Genomic DNA, 25,178 nt, shown 5'->3' on the forward strand with positions numbered 1-25,178 from the left:
AGGAATCCGCAGGTTGCACCAGCACTGCTACAAAGCAAGGCAGTCCTCAGCAGTGCCAGATGACTGGCTTCGGATGGGTGCTGGTTCTCTGCTTTACTTTATACTCTAACTGGGAAAGCACACGCCAAAGCAGATGGGATTTACACTGACTCATCCCACTCCACCTCAGACACATTTTAATCCTGCATGTCCTACTTAGTGGCAGGGTTTATATGGTGCACGTTTCACCTTGATACTCTGCAATGGCTTGTCTGCAAGTGCAATTCAAGATGTTAGCTTGGACTGAGACCGGTTATCTTAGTGACCAAGTCTCTCCTTATGCACTTGTATCAGCAGCTCAGATCAGCTCGGGCATCTAGCGAAATGCTCCTTGAATTTGAACTCCAGGAAGCTGGAGGCAGGATATTCTCAGGGGAAGGTGGGCTGCATTGCCCTGCTAGGTGGGGAAAAGGCCATGGTGATGTGTGCACTAGAAATGCTCGGAGTTCTCTTTGCGTTGGCTGATACATGCTTGTTGAAGGGATGACAAGCACCCAGAGCTCTGACGGATGCATTGTAAATTAAAAAATTAATACTGTAGTTCTGGGGGACGGGGAAGGGAATCTTCCTGCTCACAGAAGTTGAATCACTGCTACGGCTGAACGACAGGGGAACATGTAACACTATGTCTATTGAAACGGAAATGGCAATCAAGATAGCTGGGAACAAGGAGGAAACGGGAAGAAAGAAAAACAGCAGCAAGACCAGAGAAGGGGGAAAGATCATTCCCCTACCTGGCACGCACCGCAGTCTTCCTGATCAGATGCTTCTTGCACGGAACCTATTAACCTGGTTGCCCCCTGTGGCCATGCTGTCCTGAAGAATTGTCCTCAAATCCCCTCCCATACAGTCCATCCTACTAGTCTGGCTCTCTCTCTGCTGGCCATCTTCATCCCTTCAAATTACACGAAGCTCCGGAGTCCAGATGGACATACGCGCACCACGCAAAATCTGAAGGTCAGTGACTTGGGGAGCAGGGCACTTTAGGAGGGCTGGCCTGGGCTGAGAGGGCGCATGCTAAGTGTGGCACTTCCTATCTCAGCTGACTCCCTCTGCCTTTGGAAGGGAGACCTCTTGGGATTCTGATGGGAATCCACCACCAAAACTGATTCCCAGCTGCAGTGGACCAATAAGGAAGCGAAGTTGTTTGGATAGGCCAGAGAATCCACATCTAATTTAAGGAAAACAAGCTGATCTGCTGCAAAAGCAGATCATGCTGGTCTAGTGTCCCTTGAGAATTACACACCACCCGGGTCTGAATATCCTCCAGGGGAGTGTAATACCAAAGTGCATTTAAACAGGGCTTTACACAGCGGGAGACTCTGGCAGCAGGGAAAGTTTCCGGTGGGGGGAGACAGTGGTTGGGAGGGAGGGAATGGCTCTGGCAGCTCCCCACAGCCGGAGCCTCAAAGGTAGTTACACACTGCAGTGGAGATGCAGCCTACTTTTCACTGCAGCGTGTAGCTACGTATACCCTACATCCCACCCCCAGCGTAGACAAGGCCATGACTGCTGAAAGGGAGAGAGGATTCCAGTCTCTTGGAAGATAATTTTCCCTTCCTCTACCAGGCCGCTCTTAAGAAATAAGGAATCTGCATGCTAGAATGAGAGCACTTTAATCAGAATGGGCCCTTTACACTCCTGACAGTGACTAGTGTACGCAATGGCAGACACGCCATGCACCCTCTCTCTGACTGAGGCAGGTACAAATGTGAACGAGCAGAGAGCAGGGATTCCGCTGACAAGGCGCTTCTCTTTGTGACAGCAGGTTTCTGAACAGCGATCTGTACTCTCTAGACATTCTCCTGGACTGCAAGTGGCAGCTCTCGCCAGCAAAGTGATTTCGCTACCCACTGTATTTGCTATCAGCTATTTCACCTGGCGATTTGTTCACTGACAATATTTATTCACTTAAATACCTACTTCAAAAGGCCTGCTTTTCCAGACAGTTTAAGTCTTGTGTGGATGCTGCGCTCCTTCCCAACTCAATTTGGGAACGCAGTCATTTGTCGACTCGCTAGGGACTGTTACATCTGCTGACTCAGCAGCGGTAGCTGTAATTGGCTAGGGCTTTACCAGCTATAAAAACAGGCTTCAGCCTTACAAATCCAGGGGCTGGGTCAAAACATCACTGAAATGTAAAAAGGCGCAGCTGCAACTTCGGTGCTAGAAGAAAGAGGGGACCATATGCTCGCCAGCTCACCAGGGCAGGGCAGGCTGTCGAAGAGCAGATTGTATTAAAAACAACACAGATGCATCAATCTATGATGTTTTCAGTTGTATTTCATACAACCCGTAGCCAGAACTCGTCAGCACATCATATTAAGCATTCGCTCTCAGGACCGAAATATACATGTACATCGGGGCTTGTTTGTCTCTTTAAAATAGTTCCTTACAGATCTACCCCAGAGCAGGTAGAAGTAACAAATGACTTCAGGTGGTCACAGCCCGACTGCGTCCTACTAACTAAGAGGTAACATTTCCCCGTCTCTATACACTCAACTAAGCCAGTTAGAGCCTCAGCTGGGTCACTACGGGCTGTTCTGTGGCTTTGCCTGGAGATGAACTCATTTTCGGGTGGATGAGTGCGTCAGACGCACATGCTATGGTTACTAGACACACAGGGTGCAGTTTTCAACGCCTAACTTAACTCTGCTTCTTCTGAAACCAACAGAAGTTTTACTATTGACCGCATGGGGAGAACTGCTGGGCCAACACAGAACACTCTTGAAAATCCACACAGCAGCTATGAGCTTCTCAAAAAAGTTTGCCACCTCCAGCATTTAACCTAACAAAGCAGCCTTGGACTCTAGATAGAATATATACACAGTGCTTGCCCTGACTGCATGTAGACGAGGTGATGCAGAGAAATCACGCCAAGATGCGGGCTACACTTTGACTCTCACTGAGATGGTGGCCTGCACCCATGGGTAAAAAGTACAGGTAATGAACGATACCATAAACTGAAGAGGTTTGAATGACAAATCATTAATTTTTTCACTGTATTACCGTCGATCTAGGAATGTTTTCAGTGGAAGTTTTAGAACAGTTGTTTGCCTTTCTTATCTTTTAACCCTTCATATGCTGTTCAGCCGGTAAATGGAAGATGATTTAGTTAGCAAGGGGCCAACGGTAGCCCGCAGATGACTAATTGTATAGATCAAGAAGGTGAGTTTAATCCTATTTAGTGGTTTGGGACTTACAGTATGCAGCCAATGAAAGAGCCCATGCGTGTGTCTGGATTTGTTTTAAATCCCACAATGCCAATGAAAATTGTGCCCTAGAAGTTAATGAGCAGCAGGCGGGGAACCACAGGTCACTCATGCCCATGTCTAGAACTGGGAAACTGAGCAAGAAGCCCTTTCTAGGACCTTGCCACCTATCTACCAAGGACATGTGGGTTTCTTACCTGTTCTTATTAAACTGAATTGCAAAGTCAGTCATGTGCTGCAAAGCCTTATTGGTGAAGTTCATCTCCATGTAGATGTGTCCCTGCCTGTGAGTGAATGTCCCAGAGATCTCCAGGCCTTTAGCCTTCACTGCCGGCAGCCAAACCTGAAATACAACACAAGATCTGCTCAGCACCAGCCCAGCCCAGCTTGGAGAAACCCTATGGAGTTTTTAAACATTTGAAAGAAAGGCCCTGAGTCACGCAATCCATTCATTCAGCAACTGTTACAGTGTCCATAAGCACATAGACGCTGACAGAGTACACTGCATATGGAGCAAAGGAATCTAAAACCATCAGGCTGACCAACTAGCAATACCACACCTAATGCTCCTTTTCCATTGATAAAACTCTATTAGTTAACAAAGCTCCTGTCGGAGCGCTGAAACATTCGATAACACCAATGTGCACAGAAATGGAAGGGGGCTGGCGTCCAGGACTGACTTGTCTCTTGAAAAGGAACATTCCTTCAGGGAATGTGTTGGGATAATCCTGAAGACTGAACTAAGTACAATCACGGGGCTGGTGCTCTTATCTGTTCCTGACGAACCTTTGTGGGGGAATCATGATCATCAGCGCAAACAGACTAATGAAGACTGTGGCACCAGACAGAGTAACCATGGTTGATGGTGTCACACCAGGCCTCACGTAGTGAAATTCCCAGATCTGGCTCAATCTGTAAATCTATGAATATCTGGAATGGCCTAGCAGCCAGTGCCAGGTAGCGTCAGGGCATGCAACACTTCACACACTGATGGAGACTTTGAGAGTGTGGCATACCTGGGTGTTTTTGTTCATCCTGGTGATACGGCCGAAGAGCAATGCTGTTTTGAACACAACGAGCTTTTGAAGGAAGGCCAGCTCGCTGTGCGATTATAATGTTTCGCACAAAGTTAAACCACTTCATTATGCTCAGGATTTGGTTTGACAGCACATCTAGGCAGACGTGCTTTGTGGAGAATGCTGAATGGAAATGTGATTGGTTGAGCAGCGGAGAGTTGTTTTTAACTTGATACTTGGTGGGACCTCTGTAGAGGATCTTTCATTTGGCATAGTACCAGCAAGCAGCCAAATGCTCGAAGCTTGGCATAAGGGACAGAGCAGTTTATGCACATGGGTTTTATATTATTGTAAACAATAATTAGTGGTTATTCACTGAGATTAACAAAGGTTTTAATAAGTGGCAGCTCCAAACAGGAAAAGGTGAACACACTGGTACCACAAGGAAGAACTCCATCCTTCAGTGACCCCCAGGGCATGGAAAAACTAAATGCCACATTCAAACAGCTGCTCTGAAATGGCATGCGTTCCCCATAGACCTAGCTTCACATTGGCTATTCTAGCTTGGCCAAAGCCCTGTTAGCAGGACCAAGTTCTGCTGATATTGAAGGATCACCAATAAAAATAACAGTTCAGTCAGTGCTTTCACCATCTTTCTCTTCTACAATCAGGTGCAAACCCAGGGCACACACTAACACGGTGCTCACTCCAACCACCCATTTATTTTAATCCCTCGTAAACAGGACTCCCCTCATACAAGTGGATTTTCTGTTTATTGATCAGCACGAATGGTTGGCCCAGTGGGGTGAAATCTTGAAATCCTGCTACAGGGCATCTAGTTAGTAGCTGCCCAATGGGGAAAGTGGCAAAGTCCAAATTTTTGCAGCTCCCACAAACCCTTCCTTACAGTAACATTACCTTTCTGGCAATAGTAGGGAAATGCTGAAAACGGAAGTCTAGAGCTGGTTAGATTTGTCCTTCAACAATCGCTGTCGCTCTGGGGGAAACGTAAGATATACCTAATGGAACACAGCTCATGGAGTCCATCTCATATCTCCAAAGAGCATGAAGGGGACAACTGAACAGCTTTGTTATCTCTATGTTGCCTAAGCTGTATCATTGGTGAACAACGTACTGAACCGACGTTTCTCTTACGTACAGATTTCGGAGCCACGTATCCCCCGGGCACCATGCCGATACCAGTAGAGAGGTCGAACAGGTCGTTGAGTCCACTGCTAACCACAGCGGGGGTGGGTGAAGGGGCAAAAGTCGCAGGCACAGAGGATGGGATGAAGGTCTGACCCACCTGCAAGAGTTAGGAATAAAGGGTAGTGGTGAACAATGCACATGTAGAATGCTGCTTATTAAATAAGGCATGAATTTGGGCAATATCCTGAATATTTTAAAGCACTTTACAGCTTCCCTGCTGAATTATCAAGAGTGCTAAATAATGCATTTGTATTCCAATGCTCTTGGAGACTAATCCCTGCAATCTTTGCTGTCACCTTAACCACATGATATCCTTGAAACCCCAGTAGCCTTCCCGCCCCCCACCCCTTAGTCTATATGCAGGAAAAAAAAAAAAAAATAAGACCTCTAGGCTCAAGAGGACACACTTTAGGGAACAAGACTGCATATGACTGGCGAAAGGACAAGATAATCTAAATCCTTTTCCTTTCTCCTGCTAATTGCCATGATTGCACTGAATTCATACCAAAGGATTTTGCATATCCAAAAATTGTGGCGGAGCCATGATACAGGTGGGTGCAGAGGGTCATGCTATCCCAGCAGAGCAGGAGCGCTCTCTATTCTTAGTCCCACGATCAAAAATGGTTCACTCTTCTGCAGATTGGGGATCTAGTCCCATTTGCTTGCCAGGAACGGAAAGCCTCTGCTATAGAAGTTGGGTTATTTCCCTGAAGGACTTAGTTATTAACAGCAGGAGACCAGGGCCATTCTAATGAAGACAATAGCTCTGCCTCCTTTCGCTCTTCAGAGTCAGGAGAGGGGGACTCTCTCTCCAGAGATGGCAGCTCCAGCTCCGAAGAACTCACCTGGGGACCCAAACAATTTGAAGGATCCGCTACCATTCACTGTGGTGAAAGCCATCTGTTTTCACAAACACAGTGGTTTAGTAAAGCAGCAGTGTGTGGGGGAAAGATTATATCAGATTTATTATATTAGGGGGAGCTTTTTTTACTGGAAAAAAATTGATGGCACTTACTGCCGGACTTCCTCCAATGCCCCCGCCAAGGTCACTGCCAAGCTGAAAGAGAGAAAGGAAAGAGAGAAGAGAAAGGCAGAGTTCATTTGAACTAGGTATTGGATGCCAAGAATAGAGTTTGCAGTTCACTCAATTGAACCGCTGCAAACACATCGCATGCACTCACCATGCACAGGACAGATGAACACTGTGTTGTGAAAGCACATATGGTGGGAGTTTCTCATGCTAATAAAGCCGCTTAGAGAAGCAGCTGGTGGATAAACTAACCCCTTGTAATGTTTCAGATAAACACGTTTCAATCCATCGTCCCACTGGGACTGAGTCCACATCTTAAAAAAAAAAAGGAGCACTTTGAAGGCTGATCAATTCAAAAGCCAATCCAATCTCTGACCTATCATTTATTTTGCAAAGTCTGTGCAATTCTTCAAGTGTTTCACGCACCAGTGCTTTTCCATGAAACCCATGTCAGCTACCAGCAGTCTCGAGCAGCTCTGCAAAACCCAGTAGGGGTAACCATGATGGAAGATAAAACTGACAAGCTTTAAGGTTCTAGGGAGTAGTTTCTAGAGTGCAGAAAAAGCAAAAGACTTCACAATTATTTAAACACATCTCAGCTGTATCCTTTTAATATGCGACTAATTTTAATATCCAGGGAGGAGGAAGGGAGAGGGATGTGGACTTCCAGTGTGACCACTGCTCGTGCAAGATCAGAAATACATGCTTTCCCTCAGAGCTCAGTTACCCCATATTGAAAACGGAAGAGCTCCCAGTGGTCTGTTAGGGCCTGCTCTACAGCGATAAGAGACCTGACTTTAGAGAACAAAGTAATCCAGTATTTTAATAATGATCTTCTTGAAGCTACCACGCTGCCCTTTGGGGTAGCTAAAATTGTTCAACGCGCTCCTCTTAGAACCACCTAATTCCAAATTATTTCATTTCTGCTGTCCTTCCCCGCTGGATCACCATGCCTTTCCAGTTTACCTTTAAGTCTTCCTGTGCTCTTTAAGCTTACCATGAACTTCCCGTGAAAAAGGTTAAGATTGTTTGTCTGAAAGGGGTAAAGCCCATGATACAATTTCTGGATTTTCAAGAGAAAATTCAGTGCTGGGGTCACCAGAGGTGACCAAAACTTGTGATCCCAGGGGGAATCTACCTGAACACAGGTAACAAGTAATACTATTGGTATTGCAGTGCTCCTGCATTGCGCATTTCTCAATTCCATCAATATTTATAAATAATGAGGCAATGTTGATCCATACTGAATATCTATCGTAGAGCCTCATTTTGCAGGCTTATCTTAGATCACAAGCTTTTGCTAACAGGGCAGTGCTAAATATCTCACCATACAGTTTTCCAATCACACATAAGACACAAGACACACGCGCTGACGACAAAGACAGACCACCACCGAAAAGAACAAGAGTGTACGTGGAAAAATGAAGTGACAATCACAGGGGGAAGGGTTGGCTTGCTGGGACAACACAGAATGTCATATGGAAGGCTCTGCTGCTAAGTTTGGCCCAGAGGTATGTGGGGCTATTTGACAAACAAGATAATCAAAGATCCATGTGTGCTTGCTCCCGTGCTCATGGAGGAGGAGAATGAAGTGCAACAACATGGCCCAGAGCAGGTCCTGGAGCTGTGCAAGCTCAGAATCTGCAGGTCTCATGTACATCCCGTTCCCACCACATGGCACTTGTTCTTGGCCATCACGGCCCCACTTTCTGGCAGCTCTCATGGCGAGTGTGTGTTTGTATTTTAAATTGGCCAACAGATGGCATATTAACCAATTGTTTTTTTCCACAGCGGATACAAATACGTTGGCTTGGGAACAAGCTTGGAGGCCTTTTTCAAGTCAAAGGCAAGGCCCTATTGGATGACAGCACGGCCGCCTGAAATCATCTGGCTTTTACCCACCCCTTCGTTGCTCTGGGTTTCCCCTCTTTTCATAGGTACTGGAACTAGGGGAGCTGCCCCACTCTCTGGCTTGAAGTGGATTCCATCATATACACGGTTTAGTTTGGTTCAACGGCTCTCAGCACCCCCACTGTACAAACTGTTCCAGCCCCCCTACCTCTCTTGGGTATATCCTTCCATTCCCCACAGTAGCCACCTAGCTCTAAATACACAATGCTCCCTACTGCTAAAGGGGCCTTAAAGAACACTGCAAAATTGCACTAGCCTCACTCCCGGCCAGAAAATCTAAGCACGCCTTGTCTCATGAAGCTTCCACCAAAATCACTCCAAAACCCAGGTCTGCGACACTGCAGCACAATCCTCCAGGCCCTCTTTCCCTTGAGCTCTAATGCCCCCACATTGCAGCAACTGCTTTCCAGACACAGACCTCGATGCTTCGCGTAAGGAGAGAGAACTGCTGGCATTCACAGGAAGCAGCATGGAGCTCCATTCTTTTTCAGCCTACAAGTGTGCAGGGCTCAAGTGATCACTTCTCCCGGTTTATGTCAGAGACAACAGACGAGGTGAATGATTCTAGTCTGAAATGAGAGGAGCAGTGAAAGACCCAGAACGCCAGCACTGTGGTGTAACCGTGTGCGCCGATTAATACTGAGCTTGTAAATGGGGTTTATTAATCTTCTGGCTGCCGAGTTCTTTACCATTCGAATACGCCCGTCTGACACAGCAGGGGACTGCTATTCAAACAGCTCTCTCAGTCGGAGCCATATCATAGAAGAAAAGACCTGATCACTTCTGCATTAGGACTGGCTTGCCACTTAATGACATGTAACTATTACACCTTCTCTCACTTTATATTCTTGCTTGTAGGTGTCAGCCAGCTCTGCACTCTATATCAAAAAGCAGCAAAGTCCAGGGGAAAAAAACAAACAGAACAAATGGAAGGAAAAACTTCAAGACCTGGTCATAACAGACTCATTTCTAAGTGTTATTGCAGGAGAGTGAGGTTGCTGGAGCCCTTGTCTGATGAAAGAAAAATAAAAAAAACCCCAAACACTCTCACCATGCAGCAAAGATCTTATATAAAGTACTATGCAAATGATTGGGAATAATTCTGCATAACTGAAAGATGTTTATCAGCTTTTTATCAATTTCTTAGTCAGCTCATCTTGGAAAGCCACAGGCTCGAAATTCAAGCTTGAAAGACAGCAATCAATTCTTTGTAACGTTGGCAATTGCGCTATGCGCCGACAGTCTGCGAGTGCAGTGGGAAATCTCAGAGAGAGATCGTACAAAGCACAGAGCTTAAATATCAGGAGCCCCCAGCTGCAGTCTCCTCTTTGAAGGAACTCCAGATTTACGGTTTTTTATTAGAGCAGGCACAGACGCCTTTCCAAAACATCCCGGTGCAGTCCCTGACCCCGAGAACTATGTCGTGGGAACATAATTCTTGGTAGGGGTCATCCATGCCAGACTGGTTGAAGGGAAGGAGCTGGATTAAAGGCAGTCTTCCTTCCAGTGGTGGTGAAGAGATATGTCCTGCATGGACTACGGAGGCCTGAGAGAGAGGGGAGCAGGAACACCTATTTCTCATTGCTGAGGGCCAAGAAAATGTGAGGACAGGCTTCTGGCCTAGAGAATTTCCCTTACCGCTCCTTAAACATTTGCTTTCATTCCCCTTGAGTTGCTGCCTCCTGGCCATGTCCTTCCAGACAGAAGTAGCTTTGACCTAGCCTCTGAGTCTCTCTCAACCCACTTTAAAGGTTCTCTGCACAGCAATGCAAAGGCCTCTGTCTCCATTGGTTCATATGCATGGGACAAAACTCAGCTGATGCATAATATGCCAACTGCTGTGCCAGCCCAGAGACCCGGAGGCCCTAGAACAGACAAAGGTGATGCCCTACTCTGACCCAGAGCTGTAATTCCCCGGCTCACGTACACATACTTGCGCCTGACACCGGCATCCATAGCATGGCTGAGAGATGCCTCTGCTGCTGCTACCACAGTTACGCTGCGATGTGTACACAAGCAGAGGGATCACACCCCCTACCTCGTTGTGCAGACATAGCCCGAGTTCTCTTCGGCAGAGGCACCGCTGCCTATACAGTGTGCTGGAGAGGGAAACTGTGACACTCCTGCTTTAAATTATGATTGATGCAGCATAAATGCAACAGGTTCCCAACTGAGCCCAGGACACCCTATGCACACGAAGATCAGTCTCAACTAGACCACTTGTTGGCTTGATACTGCTTCCTCTTCCTCCATCTTTGCAAGGTATCTACAAACGTCTCCAGTTTAGAGACCACCATTCCAGCCTGTCTGCTCCCTCCGCTGGGTGGGAGGAGGGTATTTTAATATGAACTCAAAAGATGGAGAAGGTGATAACAGTGATGTGTATGAGTAACGAAGAGAAAGGAGGCAGACAGCTAGAACAGGAATCAATTACCCATTGAGTGTCCTCTCCCATCTGCAGCGACAAGCAGAATGCAGAAGGAAAGAAGCAGATATTAGTCAAGTGTAAAGCAATGCTGAACAAATTCCCTGGAGAGCTGGCAGCATCTGTTAACCATTTCCATTCATTTTAAGAGCAGGTGTCTAACTGGTCAGCCATCCTTAGCAGGAATCACAATGCACCCCATGCTACACAGGTGCAGACAGTTAAAGACAGACCCACCAGCAGAATGCTCAGATTAGAAAAGAACTGGATTACAGAACACCCTGCCCTGCCCAGTCTGACAAATTCTTACTATTTCGGTAGGATGGTAAACAACCACCGCCCTTAGGATCATGGGTGACCATCTCTGGGGACCGGAGACTTGATCACAAGCAGCTGCAAATAGCTTGGACAACTTTCAGGATTGGCAGCCTAGCATTGTCCTGAAGGTCACATTGCCAGAAACAGGAGCTCCTTTGCCATGACTGAAGTACTTCCCCCAGAGCAGCCATTTAGGAGAAGGAGAGCGGCAAGCAGGAAGCCAGAGATAACTGGATATAGCAAGGATTGCCTTCAATTATATCTGCCTAGTCATACAGATGGTCCCACCACTGTAATATCCTAGAAGCCAGTGCAAACTAGAGGAAAATGCCAGACCTGCAGACAGCAGCAATAATAGCCCTGAACCTCGAACAACTGCAACGTCTCTGCTTTATGTTAACTGGCTCGGATGACGCTGCTGATGCTCTGCAGTTAAAGAGCAACTGGCCCTGCAATTTTATTCCACTGCAAGCAGTTACACTGACTTGCACGGCAATGCCGGCACTGCCACGTGACACTCCAGCCCTTATTTGTGTTTTAACAGTGCTCTGTAAGGACAGAAAGCGAAGATGTCTGTGCAATATACATGGATTACAGGCTCCCACAGTCACATCTGCAATGTGACATGAGGTATACCGAGAATCCAGTCCAGGTGCAGAGTGAGAAGGGACAGAGTTATTGTCAGGAGCTGCAACCACCGGGGCCCAAAAACTGAATCGTCCTTGGCCATAGGATTGCTAGATCTGTCAATGCGGCTATGTAGTACGTGGATCCTTATTTAATTTGCAGGCTAACAGGAGACACGTGATTTTATTCATCTAAATACGCTGTCATGGTTCAGGGAGTTAGATGAAAATGTTATGGTACTAAGAACTTGCACAATTTGAATCTATCTAACAGCAAGGAAAACAAAGCATTTTCCGAATAGCATCAATTGGATTTGGTTGTCTAAACAGCTGAGATGCAAACTGTTGCCAGTATGAGGATTGATTTGGGCTAATTTCATTTCAGGCATGGTCTTAGTTGCAAAGGGATTTGTGTGTGTGCTGCATCCATAGACCTCCTTGAAACTGTTAGACACACTTCAATTTGCAACCTCTTTTCTTTGGTTCACACGTGGGCATTTTCAATACGCAAGCTAATGGACTCTCTTCTGTGTGCACTTTTCTGACCAACAAGATCTGGGGGCCGGCAGAAAGACAGAGCTCTCCTCTTGTGTGAACGGTTATGTCAGTGCACAACCAGGACAGTACACTGCTAATGGAGCTGTCACACGAACACCACAAAGGAAGGACCATTGATTTCAGTAGCACTTATTGCCATATTACTTCGTCCCTTAGGAGCGTCTCCATCAGAGGATCTCAAAACTATTTATTAGCTATTTATTTTGATTTAAATAGTAAACGGAGGTGCCCATAAAAAGCTCAAGGTACCACAACGCTCAATTTAACATAACCCCAGCAGCATTAAACAATCATACAGGAACTCAGCCAGGCACCAGAGCTCCTTTCCATCCCAGCACTGATCCACAAACATGCTCTTAACTCTCCTAAAACCCCATCAAGTATGTGCCCTTTGTGGTGTGCCCAGTTCATCACCAAATTTGGGCCATTTTTTTAACCTCTGAGGAGAGGACAAGAAGCAATGGGAGGTTTAGGTTGGACATCAGTAAAAACTTCCTGTCAGGGTGGTTAAGCACTGGAATAAATTGCCCCGGGAGGTTGTGGAATCTCCATCGTTGGAGGTTTTTAAGAGCAGGTTAGACAAATACCTCTTAGGGATGGTAGATAATACTTAGTCCTGCCATGAGTGCAGGGGACTGGATTAGATGACCTCTCGAGGTTCCTTTCAGTCCTATGATTCTATGAACTATGCCTTACAAGAGCCCTGGGAAATTGGCAATTATCACCCCCCTTTTGTAGAACTGAGGCACGGGTAAGTTTAAATTACTTTCTCACGGTCACCAAGCAAGTCAGTTGCAGAGCCAGGAACAGAACCGAGCACCCAAGGACTGACTCCTATTCCAGGGTTTTAACCGTTAGATGAGGTCCCTGCTCTAACAGAGCCAAAATACAGACAAAGCTAGAAGCATTAAACCAATTAGAGCAGATGTGTGTAAAATAATAAAATGGTTTAACTCTTTAAAACTAAATTACTGACAAGGCGATTTTTTTTTTTTTTTTTTTTTTTTTTTTTTTAAGGAACACAGTCATCTGAAACTAGCCAGCTGGGTATGCACATAATGCCAGGCGCCCTGAATTTCCCAGCTGCCAAGCACAGATGGGACATGGATGGGCAGATGACTGTTGATGCTGAAGGACTGGAAACATTCAGTGGCTGCTGCTAACCAGCATTTGTGATCTGCCAGCGCAAAGGATCGTGCTCAACAATCACACAGCAGAACATGATGCTGCTTCCAAGGCAAACTGGAGGCACCGCAGGCATTAGTCACACAAAACTAAGTCCAACGGTGTTAACATCACCTTGCAGAAAACCATGGGGTGCCAGGAGGCTGAGTCATTCATTTAGAGATCACCTCTGCCATCAAGTGAGACTGAGTGGCATTGAGTCTAATCACATCATAAAGCTGAGCGGATGCACCTGAAACGGACTCTCACCCAAGTCTGCCAAGACATGGCGCTTCAGGAAGGGATTGCAGGAAGTCTGTACATTCAGTGCTTATTACGCAGCTCCAGAATTCTGGGCATCAATCAGTATGACTGGCTGCCAGGCTTGTGCCAATAACTTTGTGGTAGATGGGTGATTAGAAAATTCTTTACCGAATAGACAAACTGTCCATTCTGACAGGTTTACTGCCCTGGTGGTGAAAAGTGACTTGTCATACAACAGCTTCTGTTCAATGAAGAGGATCACATTACCTATCATGTCTTGTTGCTTGTTTGTTCAACAAGAATATCTGACATTAGGCAGCTTTTCAAAGCAAAACCATAACACAGGAACAATTTGTAAGGAATAACGACTGTCATTACAGCTGCAGTATCCAAGCTCCATCTTACCAAGGGCCTCGTTAGCAAACAGCCAGGAACTGGAAGACTGCATGTGATTTGTACAGAGTGCAGGCAGCAGAACCTAAGTTTCCTGCCTCCCAGCGCTGGCTCTAATCACTAAATAGCTCACATCGGGTTCATGGGATAAACTCTGGCTGCTCCTCTTACAGACTTGGTATTTTTTAATTTATGTTTTTCATTTATAACATGCCCTGAGCACACTCCCTCTACGTATGGGCAACACTATATCTACATATTGATCTGTTACACTGTAACTCGCTATTTAGATAAAATACAAGTTACTTGTGAAAGAAATTAACCTATCAAATGGCTGGAAGTCTCACATGCCATAAGAGACAAGGCCTAGCAAAGCTGAGGGAGGAATTCAGTGAAGTGCACAGTATTAATTTGCTGCATATCAAGTTTTGCACAATCTTGTCACCATTCAAATGCCTGGAAAAGAAATCAATCTGTTAAAAAAAATGAAAATATAAATGGCAATTTGCAGTGAAACTCGCTCATCGGGTTGTTTCTTCTCTGCATCAGTCTTGCTGGGTCTTTCGTGTCTTGTTTTTCTGCGTACTGAGCATATCCCTCTGAAGTGGAACACCCTCTCCATAGAAAGCTTGCATTTGGTGAAGGCACTACTTCTGCAATGGGCAATGTTGAGAGCAACATCTTAACCTAATCAGATTAATGCCCGGCCCTTTAGCTAAAGAACAGCCTTAGTTAGCTGAGGGATTCGGCCAGCAGTCTAAAATAAAAAATGTCCCATTCTAGTCATTCACTTACCAGTGCATTCTCATTAGTCACAGCCACGGATATGGGTTTCACCATATACGAGTTTGGACATTTGCTGGGCCATTTCTCTCCACAATGATCAAGAGGGGTTTGTAATATGGACAGATCAGTTAACTTACAGACACAGATCTGCTTGGGGCATTTAACCTCTGTCAGGCCACTATCTACCCACTCTGCACTTCGGGCTGCAGGGCCTTGCTAAAGACACGTGGCCTGAGAGAGGTTAAATGCACGTACCTGTACCTATGCACACACAGAACGTGCTCTGTCTCTCACATCCAAAACAACACACAGACAGAAACAGGTTAGTTTAAAGAAAGGAGAGCAGAGAGGGAAGCCTGGGATAGACCAGGAGGAGAGTCACTTGTACGTATCCCAGAGAGGGAGAAAACACAACAGGGACATCAGCTGCAGCGGCACATCACTAGTAAGTGTTTGGGAGAAGCTCCATGCGGAAGGTCGCTCTAGCACTGTGCCTGTAACTCACACAGGTGACCATTTTATTTCTCTTGAAGTCTGAAGCAGAGGTGACCACTTTGCCGAGATACAGCATTTTGTTAGAGGACACTGCATGGCTCCATGGATTTACTTCAGCAGAAGCAGAACATTAAACAAGTGACAAGACGCTAGGCTTCCTGCTCCAACGTTTGTATTTCCAAATGGGTCCCTACGTTAACATCTCCAACACCAACACTTACAGGAACCTTTTCCCAAAATCTGTTCTAATTAGGTCATTATACTGCACCCATCAATATGGTATCTGAGCCAAAACAATAACAAAGAAGCTGGGTGCACTGCACACACAGTACCAGAACTCTAGCTCTTATACAGTGCTTTCCATCAGTGGATCATTATTCCCATTTTACAGATAGGGAAACTAAGGCAGAGACAGAAGGAAAGTGACTTGCCCAAAGTCACCCAGCAGGCCAGTGGCAGGAATAGAACCCAGGTCTCCTGAGTCCCAGTCTAGTACTCTGCCCACGAGGTCATACTGCAATATAGAGGTACCCACAGAGGGATTTATGTTGCTCTTTGGAGCTGCCACGGATGGCACTGTTTCGTGGAAGGTTTGGATGCAATTCAAGAAACTGAGATCCTTAGTTCCTGGTCATTCTTGCAATAAGTGGCAGTGGTTCCTCAGAATTCCAGCCTGCCTTCTCCACTGGTGTGAAGTGCAGATACACAAACCTCTGCTCCGCCCGCATGGAGACAAAGAGTTCAGGCTGACACATCTGACCTCTGCCAGTTTCCAGTTCATTAGCCAGTGAAGTGCTAGGACTGGATGTGTGTGTTTAATGACTGTTTTACTAAGATCACTAGAGCGAATGCAGAATTTGGCAAATAAAGATTTGTTGCATCAGGGTCCATTCAAGTGCATGACAAGCCTCCCACTTCTAACCCTTCTCATGTTAGAAGGCTGATTACACAGTGCTAAAGGCTAAGTGTGTTGCTGTTTGTTACTGCATGGCCGTCATAGGTTGAGGACCACTCCATCCAGCCTTCTCTCCATAATCAATCTCCCTCTTTTCATGATATTCTCATTACAGCTTCTGTCTAGTTTCCCTCCCTGGAACGGAGGCATCATGTATTTATTCTTGCTCTGGAGCTTGACCGTTTTAGTATTTGAATAATCACCTTGTGAGCTGCTCCGGTGAAGGGGAGAACTAGGCAGAGCAGTGGAGTGCTCCTCCTGGCCTAGCTGCAATTAACATGTCACCGATACTAAACCAAGACATTCTCTGGAGAATACACAAACAGAATGATCTAAGGCTGGTATAGCTGCATACAGCAGGCCATAAAGATGGACCTTTTAACAGGATTCACTGAAACTGGAGGGCAACACAAAGATCCTTTTGAAGAGGAGCCAGGGTGTTTTACAAAGCACTGGCTCTTGTAAAATAAGCAAGGTCCTTGTAAAATAAAAGCAACTCTTTAGTCCCCCTTCCCAGTCAGAGAGCACGTGAAACACACCTACCAACGTACAGCGGGATTCTACCAAGGGAAGAATCTGGCAGAAAACCAGCCTGGAAGTAAAAATGGCCAAGTGCTCTGGGCCTTTCTGATTTGCCTCTGGGCTCAGGGCAGTAAGCACCAAGGAGAGTGAATAACCAAAATCTTGCCAACAGCACAGACCATGAATGGTTCCTCCAGTGGTTCGTTATTTCCTACCAGCTGAAAGTGAGTAGAGAGAGTGCTTACCAAGCTGTCCAGCCCGCCTCCTAGGAGATCCACAGCACCCATCTGCATGGAAGATACTTGGGGTACATTCACTGGGGGGCCCAGGTCAAGGTTCAGAAGGTCACCCAGAAGGTCACCCTGCGATGGAATAACCTGAGGCTGCTCCAAGTTTGTAGTGGTAGTAGTTCCCACCGGGCTGTCTCCTGCATCAGTGCTACGGGGGGAGAGAAGCAAAATGAATGAAGGAGAATGGTTAGTCACCTTTGTTACTGGCTTTGGAGCACCAGGGAGAAAACAAGGCAGAAACAGGTGACCCATGAACAGTTCACAGTAATGGTGTTCCATATGGACAACTGACAAACCAATTCTACTACAACCCCAATCGAGGGTGACAAAACTGGAGCTTTGGTACATGCTCTGAGATCTGAGGACCTTCCACTAGTCAGACAAGTCCCACAACTCAAGAAGAGGGAAATTGCAGAGGTAAAATAAGACAGGAACCTCAGCTTCAGCACAGCTGTTATTAGGAGAAACGGCCACAAACTTCTCCAAAACAAGAGCCACGAACAGAACACAAACTAAAACATAATAAAGATTTCCCCTACTGAGAGGGATTCTATGGGAGATGAATATGATCCTGTCTACTGGGCCTATGAAGGAACGTACAACCTTGGGAAAAAATACAAAGGTTTTACTAATGAGGAAGCTGCTTATTCTAGTGGAGACTACCAAGTAAGTTTCCTTAAAAGGTCTTTCCCTCTAGCTGCCCCAGGACCCAATGAGAAATTTACAAGAAAGATAATGCCGATTGATTCAGCTGATGTTAAAACACAATAAAATATCACTCTCAGAACACCTCCCCACACTGGACTTTCTCCTTAAAAGCTTTTTGTCCATAACTTGGGATTTTCCTAGAAGACTCAAAGGAGTAAAGAATGAGATGTTTATTAAAGACATAGGGGCATGCTATAATGCTGTTCTTGTATTGCCCTGGGACTACAGCAAGAGGGTTACATTTTCCAAAACTGCCACCTGAATTAACATATTTGGGCTTTCCCAGGACACCAGCATAGCTCCAGGGTCCTGTGTCCTAGTCTGACCAGTCCCTTCTCTAGCCTCCTCTGCTTTTGCCACCCCCAGAGCAGAACAGCAGCAAGCGCTTGTTGGCGCACAGGTGACTGTCTACCTTTGCAGACAGAAACCTCCCATCCAAGTCTCCCACCTGCAGTGGCGTAAAGAGGTGGGTGCAACAATGTGGACAAATCACTGGAATCTAGAGAGCGCGTGAAGCTCCTCCTGAATTGTGCACAACTCCCTCTTCTGAGTTGCTCCTCTGGCCCTCAGTTTTTCCTCCATGAGGCCCTACAGGTAACTTCTTTGGTACATATGTGGGTTGGTGGAGCATGCCCAGAAACAGCGGAGCAGCTCACAGCTGGTCAGCTAACGTGGCTGGGTGCTGCCCATCAGCTGAGAGTTGGAACACAGATAAATGACAGCACAGTGCTTTGTTTAAGTGACAGTATACTAAGGGGGGAGGGATAGCTCAGTGGTTTGAGCATTGGCCTGCTAAACCCAGGACTGTGAGTTCAATCCTTGAGGGGGGCCATTTTGGGATTGGTCCTGCTTTGAGCAGTGGGTTGGACTATAGATGATCTCCTGAGGTCCCTTCCAACCCTAATAATCTATGATTCTATACTCCCTAATACATGCAATACCCTTCCCGCTGCTGACATCAACTATTACTAATTTCTCATAGGACTATGCCCACAGATCTCATAGGACTTAACCGGCTATTTCTGCCCACCAATCAACACAATCAGGGCATGATAACCCTCATAATATGACACTCAACACAGATCTCTGCACCGCTCATTCCATTCCTCCTCAATTTCACTATGCTGTTTGAGAGGAAAAACACCTCGAACTTAAGCTGGTGGCAAACAGCATTGATGAGGGGTTTTGCTTCCAAAAGGCATTATTCATAGCATAGAAGAAACCAAGATCCTACCTAAGCTACTGGGTGAAAAGCTAAGCCACTATCTTCCACTAGGCAACCTTAGCTTCCCGTATGCAAATAAACAGACTTTCCAGTGTTTTCAGCACTAGGAAAACACGAGTCAGTTTTCTAGCATTCAGTAAGAGGACACCCTGTGCGCATGAATTCACTCTCCCCACAGCAGTGCCCCCGACGGGCTGCTTATTATGAAGGCATGATTGAAGGTGGTAATTTGGCTCACAGCAGCAATGCTGCACAGGAGGCCTTTTCACGAGCTTGATCAATATGCCCTTCGTCTGGGAGTAAGGAAGATCATTAGAGCAATGGACTCTCCGTTAGGCTGACCTCAAGCAGAGGAAACATGGTTTGCCACGGAACGCCAGCACTCACTTTTAATTTATGAAGGATGCCGGAGCCTGGCATCTGCATTTAAGGGACTTCTTAAAATGTTCATTCCCCCTCTTTTTTCCTACTGCTGCTGCTGAAGCCAGAGCTGTTTTCGGCCCAGACAACAGATAATTGAGTAGCAAACAATACCAGAGCAATGCAGAGATATAAAACATAGCAAACCTTGAAAGAGCAGAGTGGGTGGGCTGGCTGAGTAGCAGCTGTCAGTGTCAGGTCAGATAAGCAGTGTGCATTGGGTGCTGATAATGATAGAGCTCTCGGTGACAAGTTGAATTGGTTAGACAAGTAAGAAATGCAGCTTCTGCAATGAGGTGAAGAGCACTGCACAAGGGAGCTGGTCACACTGTGGATCTGAGCTGCTTATAGGACCAACACCTCTACGATTCTGCAGAGCTCGTGGGTGGGAACAGTACGTGAGCAGTGCAGCCATAACTTCCCCAGCCTCGTTGCACACTAGGACTGTACTATACATCAAAACATAGGTCTCCTAAATGGGCTTGTTACCGCAGACCCTGGGGCAGTTCTGCCAGGCGACGTTTCATAACCAGGAAAAAGGCAATTCAACATCCCCAAGTCAGTCAAGTTACAGAAACTCTTTTAGCTGTTAAGAGTAGCAGTATGTATGGAAGGATGGTGTTAGAAAACAGCAAAGAAACAATTGCCTATATGGACTTATCAGTAAGATGGCAAAAGAGTACAGTGCTCCAGAAGTCACTTCTCAGGTTTTCTGGTACACAATGCCTTGAAAGGTGAGCTTAGATCCCATACCGCCTGTTGCAAGCAGATCTGAACTGTAATTAATACAGTTCGCAAGCCGGAGTGCTCACCTGAGAGGGCAGCCATGGTAACAAAGTGAGCAGCAATACAGCAAGAAGCCCTGCGGATTGGTAACACTCACTGCTGGATTCCAGAGCATCAGACAATTTCTCAGGCTGCGATCCCAGGGTGGGCTTTTTTTGGTTTGTTCTTTAACTGTAGAGAAATGGTGCGATATCCAGGGAACAACCCAACCCATTTTGATTGTCACAGGGTATTTCGGGCTTTCCACCATAGTTCAGACATCAATCTGACCTCATTTTAGCCCAGGCCAAACTTCAGCGATTGCAACCAGTGGTTTTCTCCATGTTTTAAAAGATACCAAGATTCAGAGAGAGATCTTGGCTTTTTCTTCCCCACTTTGCATTCCCCACAGCAGGAGAGGCCAATAGCATAATTGGCAGTGCAAGAAGGGAGACACTTTCCACATAACAAAGGCCTCTAAGTCCTGCTTTCCCCCAAAACCTTTTGTACCATCACAGAAATGTACCCCTCCCACTGGCTGTGTGCACAACTACCGGGTCTGGCTGGTGTGTTTCTCCTCCTGCCAGACCTGAACTACTTGTTGAAAGCTGCTATTTGTCCAGCTCCCATATCAGACCCTCCTCCCCGTGTGCTCTCAAAGAACTGTGTGAACTTCTCTATCCCCCTGTCCAATATCTAACAGACTCATCTCTAGGATGCTTCCTATCTCCTTTGGTCTAGAAGCTCAGAGGCTACAACCAGGGTCAGATCCTATCATGGGACAGGCTCTGAAATGGCTCGATGAATGCTTTGCAGACATCTCTGCAACTGGAAAAAAATCTAGCTTTTGTAGTAGGCCCTCGCATCTTTTAAGTGGGCTTGTTAGGAGGAAAGAAAACAGCAGCCCTTTGACACCCTCCGTGGTTGCTCCCGGCTTACCTTCCATGGTGAATTGGCAAGTGCTTGCGGTGGATCCCATGGCTGCCCTCGACAAAAGCGTTGGGGGGTTTGTGGTACACGGAAGCCAGTGACCCGATGTGGCAGATCAGCTCATCCAGCAGAGTTGGCTCGATCAGGTCAGTTTCCTCAGAAATCAGAGGTTTTTCCGATAAGACCACTTCTTTGGCAGTCACGGGATCCGTGGAGAGAAGGCGCCAGTAGATATAGCCACGATCCCGCAGGTCTGGGTTGTCCGAATCCTGAGACAAAGCACTGCGTTACTCAAGGGGCTGAACAGGCTTGACCACTGCAACTATATCCTGCTTCTGCAGTAACCCTGCTTTCTTTCACTGAAACTACCCACTGGAAAAGCAGCCAGGACCGGGCTATAGATGCTATCGACAGACTGCTATTCTGTGGCAATCCCATCATCTTTAGTAGTAAAAATTGTAGGGTTTGACCCCTTGCACTCATTCCCAAATACAGCTAATCTATGTGGTCAGAGAGGAAAACCTTAGAACTTATATCTAATGGAATTTAAAAGGGATCAAGTCCTCAAGGTTACTGAGCACAGAAGTCGACGTCATGCTTTAGAACTGACTTCCTGTAAAGTATCACAATTTCATTTTAAATGTGATCTTCAAAACATCCCTAAGGACACATAGTCAAGACAGAAGGACGGGGAAGGGGATCAAATGGACTCCTTCAGCCACATACTAATAGAATATGCATGATACTGTGTATTATGAAAGACACTGATCAAGGATTCCTGGAAATATGTCTCGCCCAGGACACTGATGGAGCAAGACACAACGCTGCAGGATGGGGCTGACTCGTATTAAATCATCTACTTTTATATCTAGAGTGTTTTTATGCCAGAAAGGTCTCATTTATTCCTCCATTTAGTTAATAAAATATATATGAGAAGACACAAACTGAACTGATTGTTAGGGCTTTCTTCCATTTTCCAGGCCTTCAGCTGTCAACGTCTGTGTTTTAGTGGAGATAATTCTTTCCTAGCATGAAATCGACATTTTTTTTCTTTAAATAAAAGCGCTGCTTAAAAAAAGAAAGCAAACAAATGGTGTCCACTGGTCACCCAGGCTGGAGTTTAGCAGCACAACGTCGATAAGCGCCTGTGAGTTTTCACCATAGAGCTTTGGCAATATGACTAACTCTCTACGTGTCCTTATTCACCCATGCAATCAGCCTCCCCCTTTTCCAGTTCTGTGATCCCAGACGTCTGACTTGCAATAATCCCCCTCCTCCGCCGACTCAGAACTTTCTCCAGCATGCAGTAGGCAAGTGTCCATTTGTAATGAGATTGAGCTGGCTAAACACATTCCACTTGCAATGATCTAGAAGTAATCTCAGGTCTTCAGAGGTCAATTGCTAATGAATCTCCAACTTTGGCACCCATCTCGCCTGGTGAGCTGCTCAGCTTGATGGACTTTTTTTTTTTTTAAACCCTCTTGATCTCAACAAGAGATATTGATTTATCCTATATACGTAGTCACCTGCTTAAAGCCTTTATGAGGGTAGATGAAGGAGGGAGTTTGAGGGGAAGAACACTTGCTCCAGACTCCCTTTAAATACATTCAGACTCAAGTCAGAATGCTTCTTCCAAAGCAGCTTTCCCACTGCAAACAGAACTGTAGGGTTTGAACCGGAATGGGGGGAGACTCAGATTTTCCTCTCCACTTTCCTTTCCTACCCTGCCCATAAGAGACATGAAAAGACCAATGATATCTTCTAACCCAAGAAGAGAAATGTGCCCATTCTTTAGTGAAAACCAGGGATCTCTACCTAGGAATCAGAGCTTAGAACACCATCACACCTAGCAATGCCTTGTTATTCATATGAAAATACAATAAAACCAGACTGACTCCAGGTTTGTGAAAAACAAGTAGCCTATTATGACCCTATGGTGCCTTTTATGTGTTTTGTGACTCAGCAGAGTAGGTTTTGGGATCTGGGATATTAGCCCATCATTCAAACCGTCACCACAATTAGCACATTTGTGAACAGTCTGGGACAAAAAGAAATCTTCATTCTTGTGGGTTCAGAACTTGGCTTAGTTTCTGCTGTAGCATCCATTAGTGAGGAAGGGTTTGCCCCTGTCCCATCTCTCCCTGCTCTTCCACCCAGTGTATGATTTTAGCCACAAACCATTTTCCTGGAGGAGGAAATTCTTTGGATTCTTACAGAACTCTCCCATCCTGTGCCTTACTTGCTAGTGAAGAAAAAACATCAAGGCAGAAGTGAGGGCTGAGAAAGAATTAGGTAGCAGCTGAATAAGCATAACAGAACTGATGCAGAGTGCTTTGCAAACTGGGTTACTGTAGATCAAAGCCCTCTTCCCTGAACGGGGAGAAATTAGGTGTGCACAATGACATCCTTGTCTCGTGCCTCCTGGTGCATAAGATTGCCCCGGCACTGCCAAACTGGCACAGCATCAAACTGCCTGCAACCACGATGCACACACCGCATGGCTTACCAGCACCTCGTCTCACTCAATAGCTTGGCTTACCTGCGTGGCCAGGCTCAGGACCTGCTGAACCAGCTCCTGCGTTTCTGAGGGCTTCTTTAAGAACAACTTCACTATAGCAGTCAGCAGGGTGAGTTGCACCTAAGATAAAGCAGGGACACAGCAAAGAGATTCAATGAACTACGCTGGCATCAGTGCTGCCTCAGGTACACAACATTAGCTGCAGCATGGGGGTTAGTGCATAGCTACTGGAGTCCCTTGTTGCATACCAAGATTGTGGATGCTCATTATAGTGTTTTAATGCCATGGCCAGCAACAAGCAACTGCTAATAATAAAACAAATAACATGCAAATATGGGTGTAGCCTTCCCATGAAGCATGTTAGGGTCTTACCCAATGGGTTAGCAGCTTGTCCTTTGCAAGTCCATGTCACAAACCATGTATTCATTTCACCAGCCACATGAAACATGCTGTCAGGGCAGCAGTGATCCCAGTGCAGACTACCCTATAGTTTACACCAGCACAATCTCTTAGTACCATGTGTGACAGGGTCAGGCCAGAGGGCAGAGTGATAGAAGGTAGATATATTAGCCCCAGATTAAGCAGTAAGATAACGGGCTGTTCCAGAACAATCAGGAAGTTGCTAGAACCAATTAGGACAGGCAGGCTAATCAGGGCACCTGGTTTAAAAAGGACCTCACTTCAGTTAATGAGGTGCATGCGAGGAGCTGGGAGCGAGTAGGCATACTGCTGGAGGACTGAGGAATACAAATGTTATCTGGCATCAGGAGGAAGGTCCTGTGATGAGGATAAAGAAGGTGTTGGGAGGAGGCCATGGGGAAGCAGTCCAGGGAGTTGTAGCTGTCAGGTAGCTGTTACAGGAGGCACTCTAGACAGCTGCAGTCCACAGGGCCCTGGGCTGGAACCCGGAGTAGAGGGCGGACCTGGGTTACCCCCATCCCCCCAACTCCCTATTGGATACAAGAGGCGTTGACCTGGACTGTGGGTCCCACCAGAGGGGAAGGTCTCTGGCCTGTCCCCCAACCCACTAGGTGGATCAGCAGAGACTGCGGGGATTGTTCTCCTCCCTTTCCCCATGCTGGCCAGCGATGAGGTTTGCTGAGTGAACGGCAGGTTTGAGCCACTGGCAAAAGCGGCCAAACTGAGGGCTGCCGTGAATCTCTGAGGTGAGCAAATCCATCAATAGGCGCAGGACCCACCAAGGCAGAGGAAGAACTTTGTCACATATGGCAAACAGGGCAGTTATTTTAAGACCTATCGGGCATCAGGCTTCTCCTCTGCCCAGAGCAAAATCCACCTATCTGATGCACTGATCAATATTCCAGGAAGAAGCAAAACAAACCTTTTAAATCATCCTCCAGAAAGCCAAGAAGCCTCAGAATTAGGGTACCCCAGGCTG

At 46.3% G+C, this 25,178-nt stretch overlaps 1 protein-coding gene across 4 annotated transcripts in view; it reads right to left on the reverse strand.

Annotated features, from left to right (window-relative positions):
- The window catches only part of AP2B1 (adaptor related protein complex 2 subunit beta 1), a 99,407-nt gene that overhangs the window by 32,858 nt on the left and 41,371 nt on the right, over positions 1–25,178 (reverse strand). For 2 of the 4 annotated variants that reach the window (XM_030537087.1, XM_030537088.1), the window contains 7 exons: positions 23,801–23,899; positions 21,271–21,530; positions 17,169–17,361; positions 10,852–10,872; positions 6,492–6,533; positions 5,427–5,573; positions 3,449–3,594 (listed from right to left, as the gene is read on the reverse strand). In XM_030537087.1, coding sequence (XP_030392947.1) covers positions 3,449–3,594; positions 5,427–5,573; positions 6,492–6,533; positions 10,852–10,872; positions 17,169–17,361; positions 21,271–21,530; positions 23,801–23,899 — 908 coding nt within the window. The remainder of the gene's footprint in view (positions 1–3,448; positions 3,595–5,426; positions 5,574–6,491; positions 6,534–10,851; positions 10,873–17,168; positions 17,362–21,270; positions 21,531–23,800; positions 23,900–25,178) is intronic. The other 2 variants (XM_030537089.1, XM_030537090.1) reach the window with 2 other exon arrangements.

Source organism: Gopherus evgoodei, chromosome 17, assembly GCF_007399415.2.
Source record: "Gopherus evgoodei ecotype Sinaloan lineage chromosome 17, rGopEvg1_v1.p, whole genome shotgun sequence".
In the NCBI taxonomy this organism is placed as follows: Eukaryota; Metazoa; Chordata; order Testudines; family Testudinidae; genus Gopherus; species Gopherus evgoodei.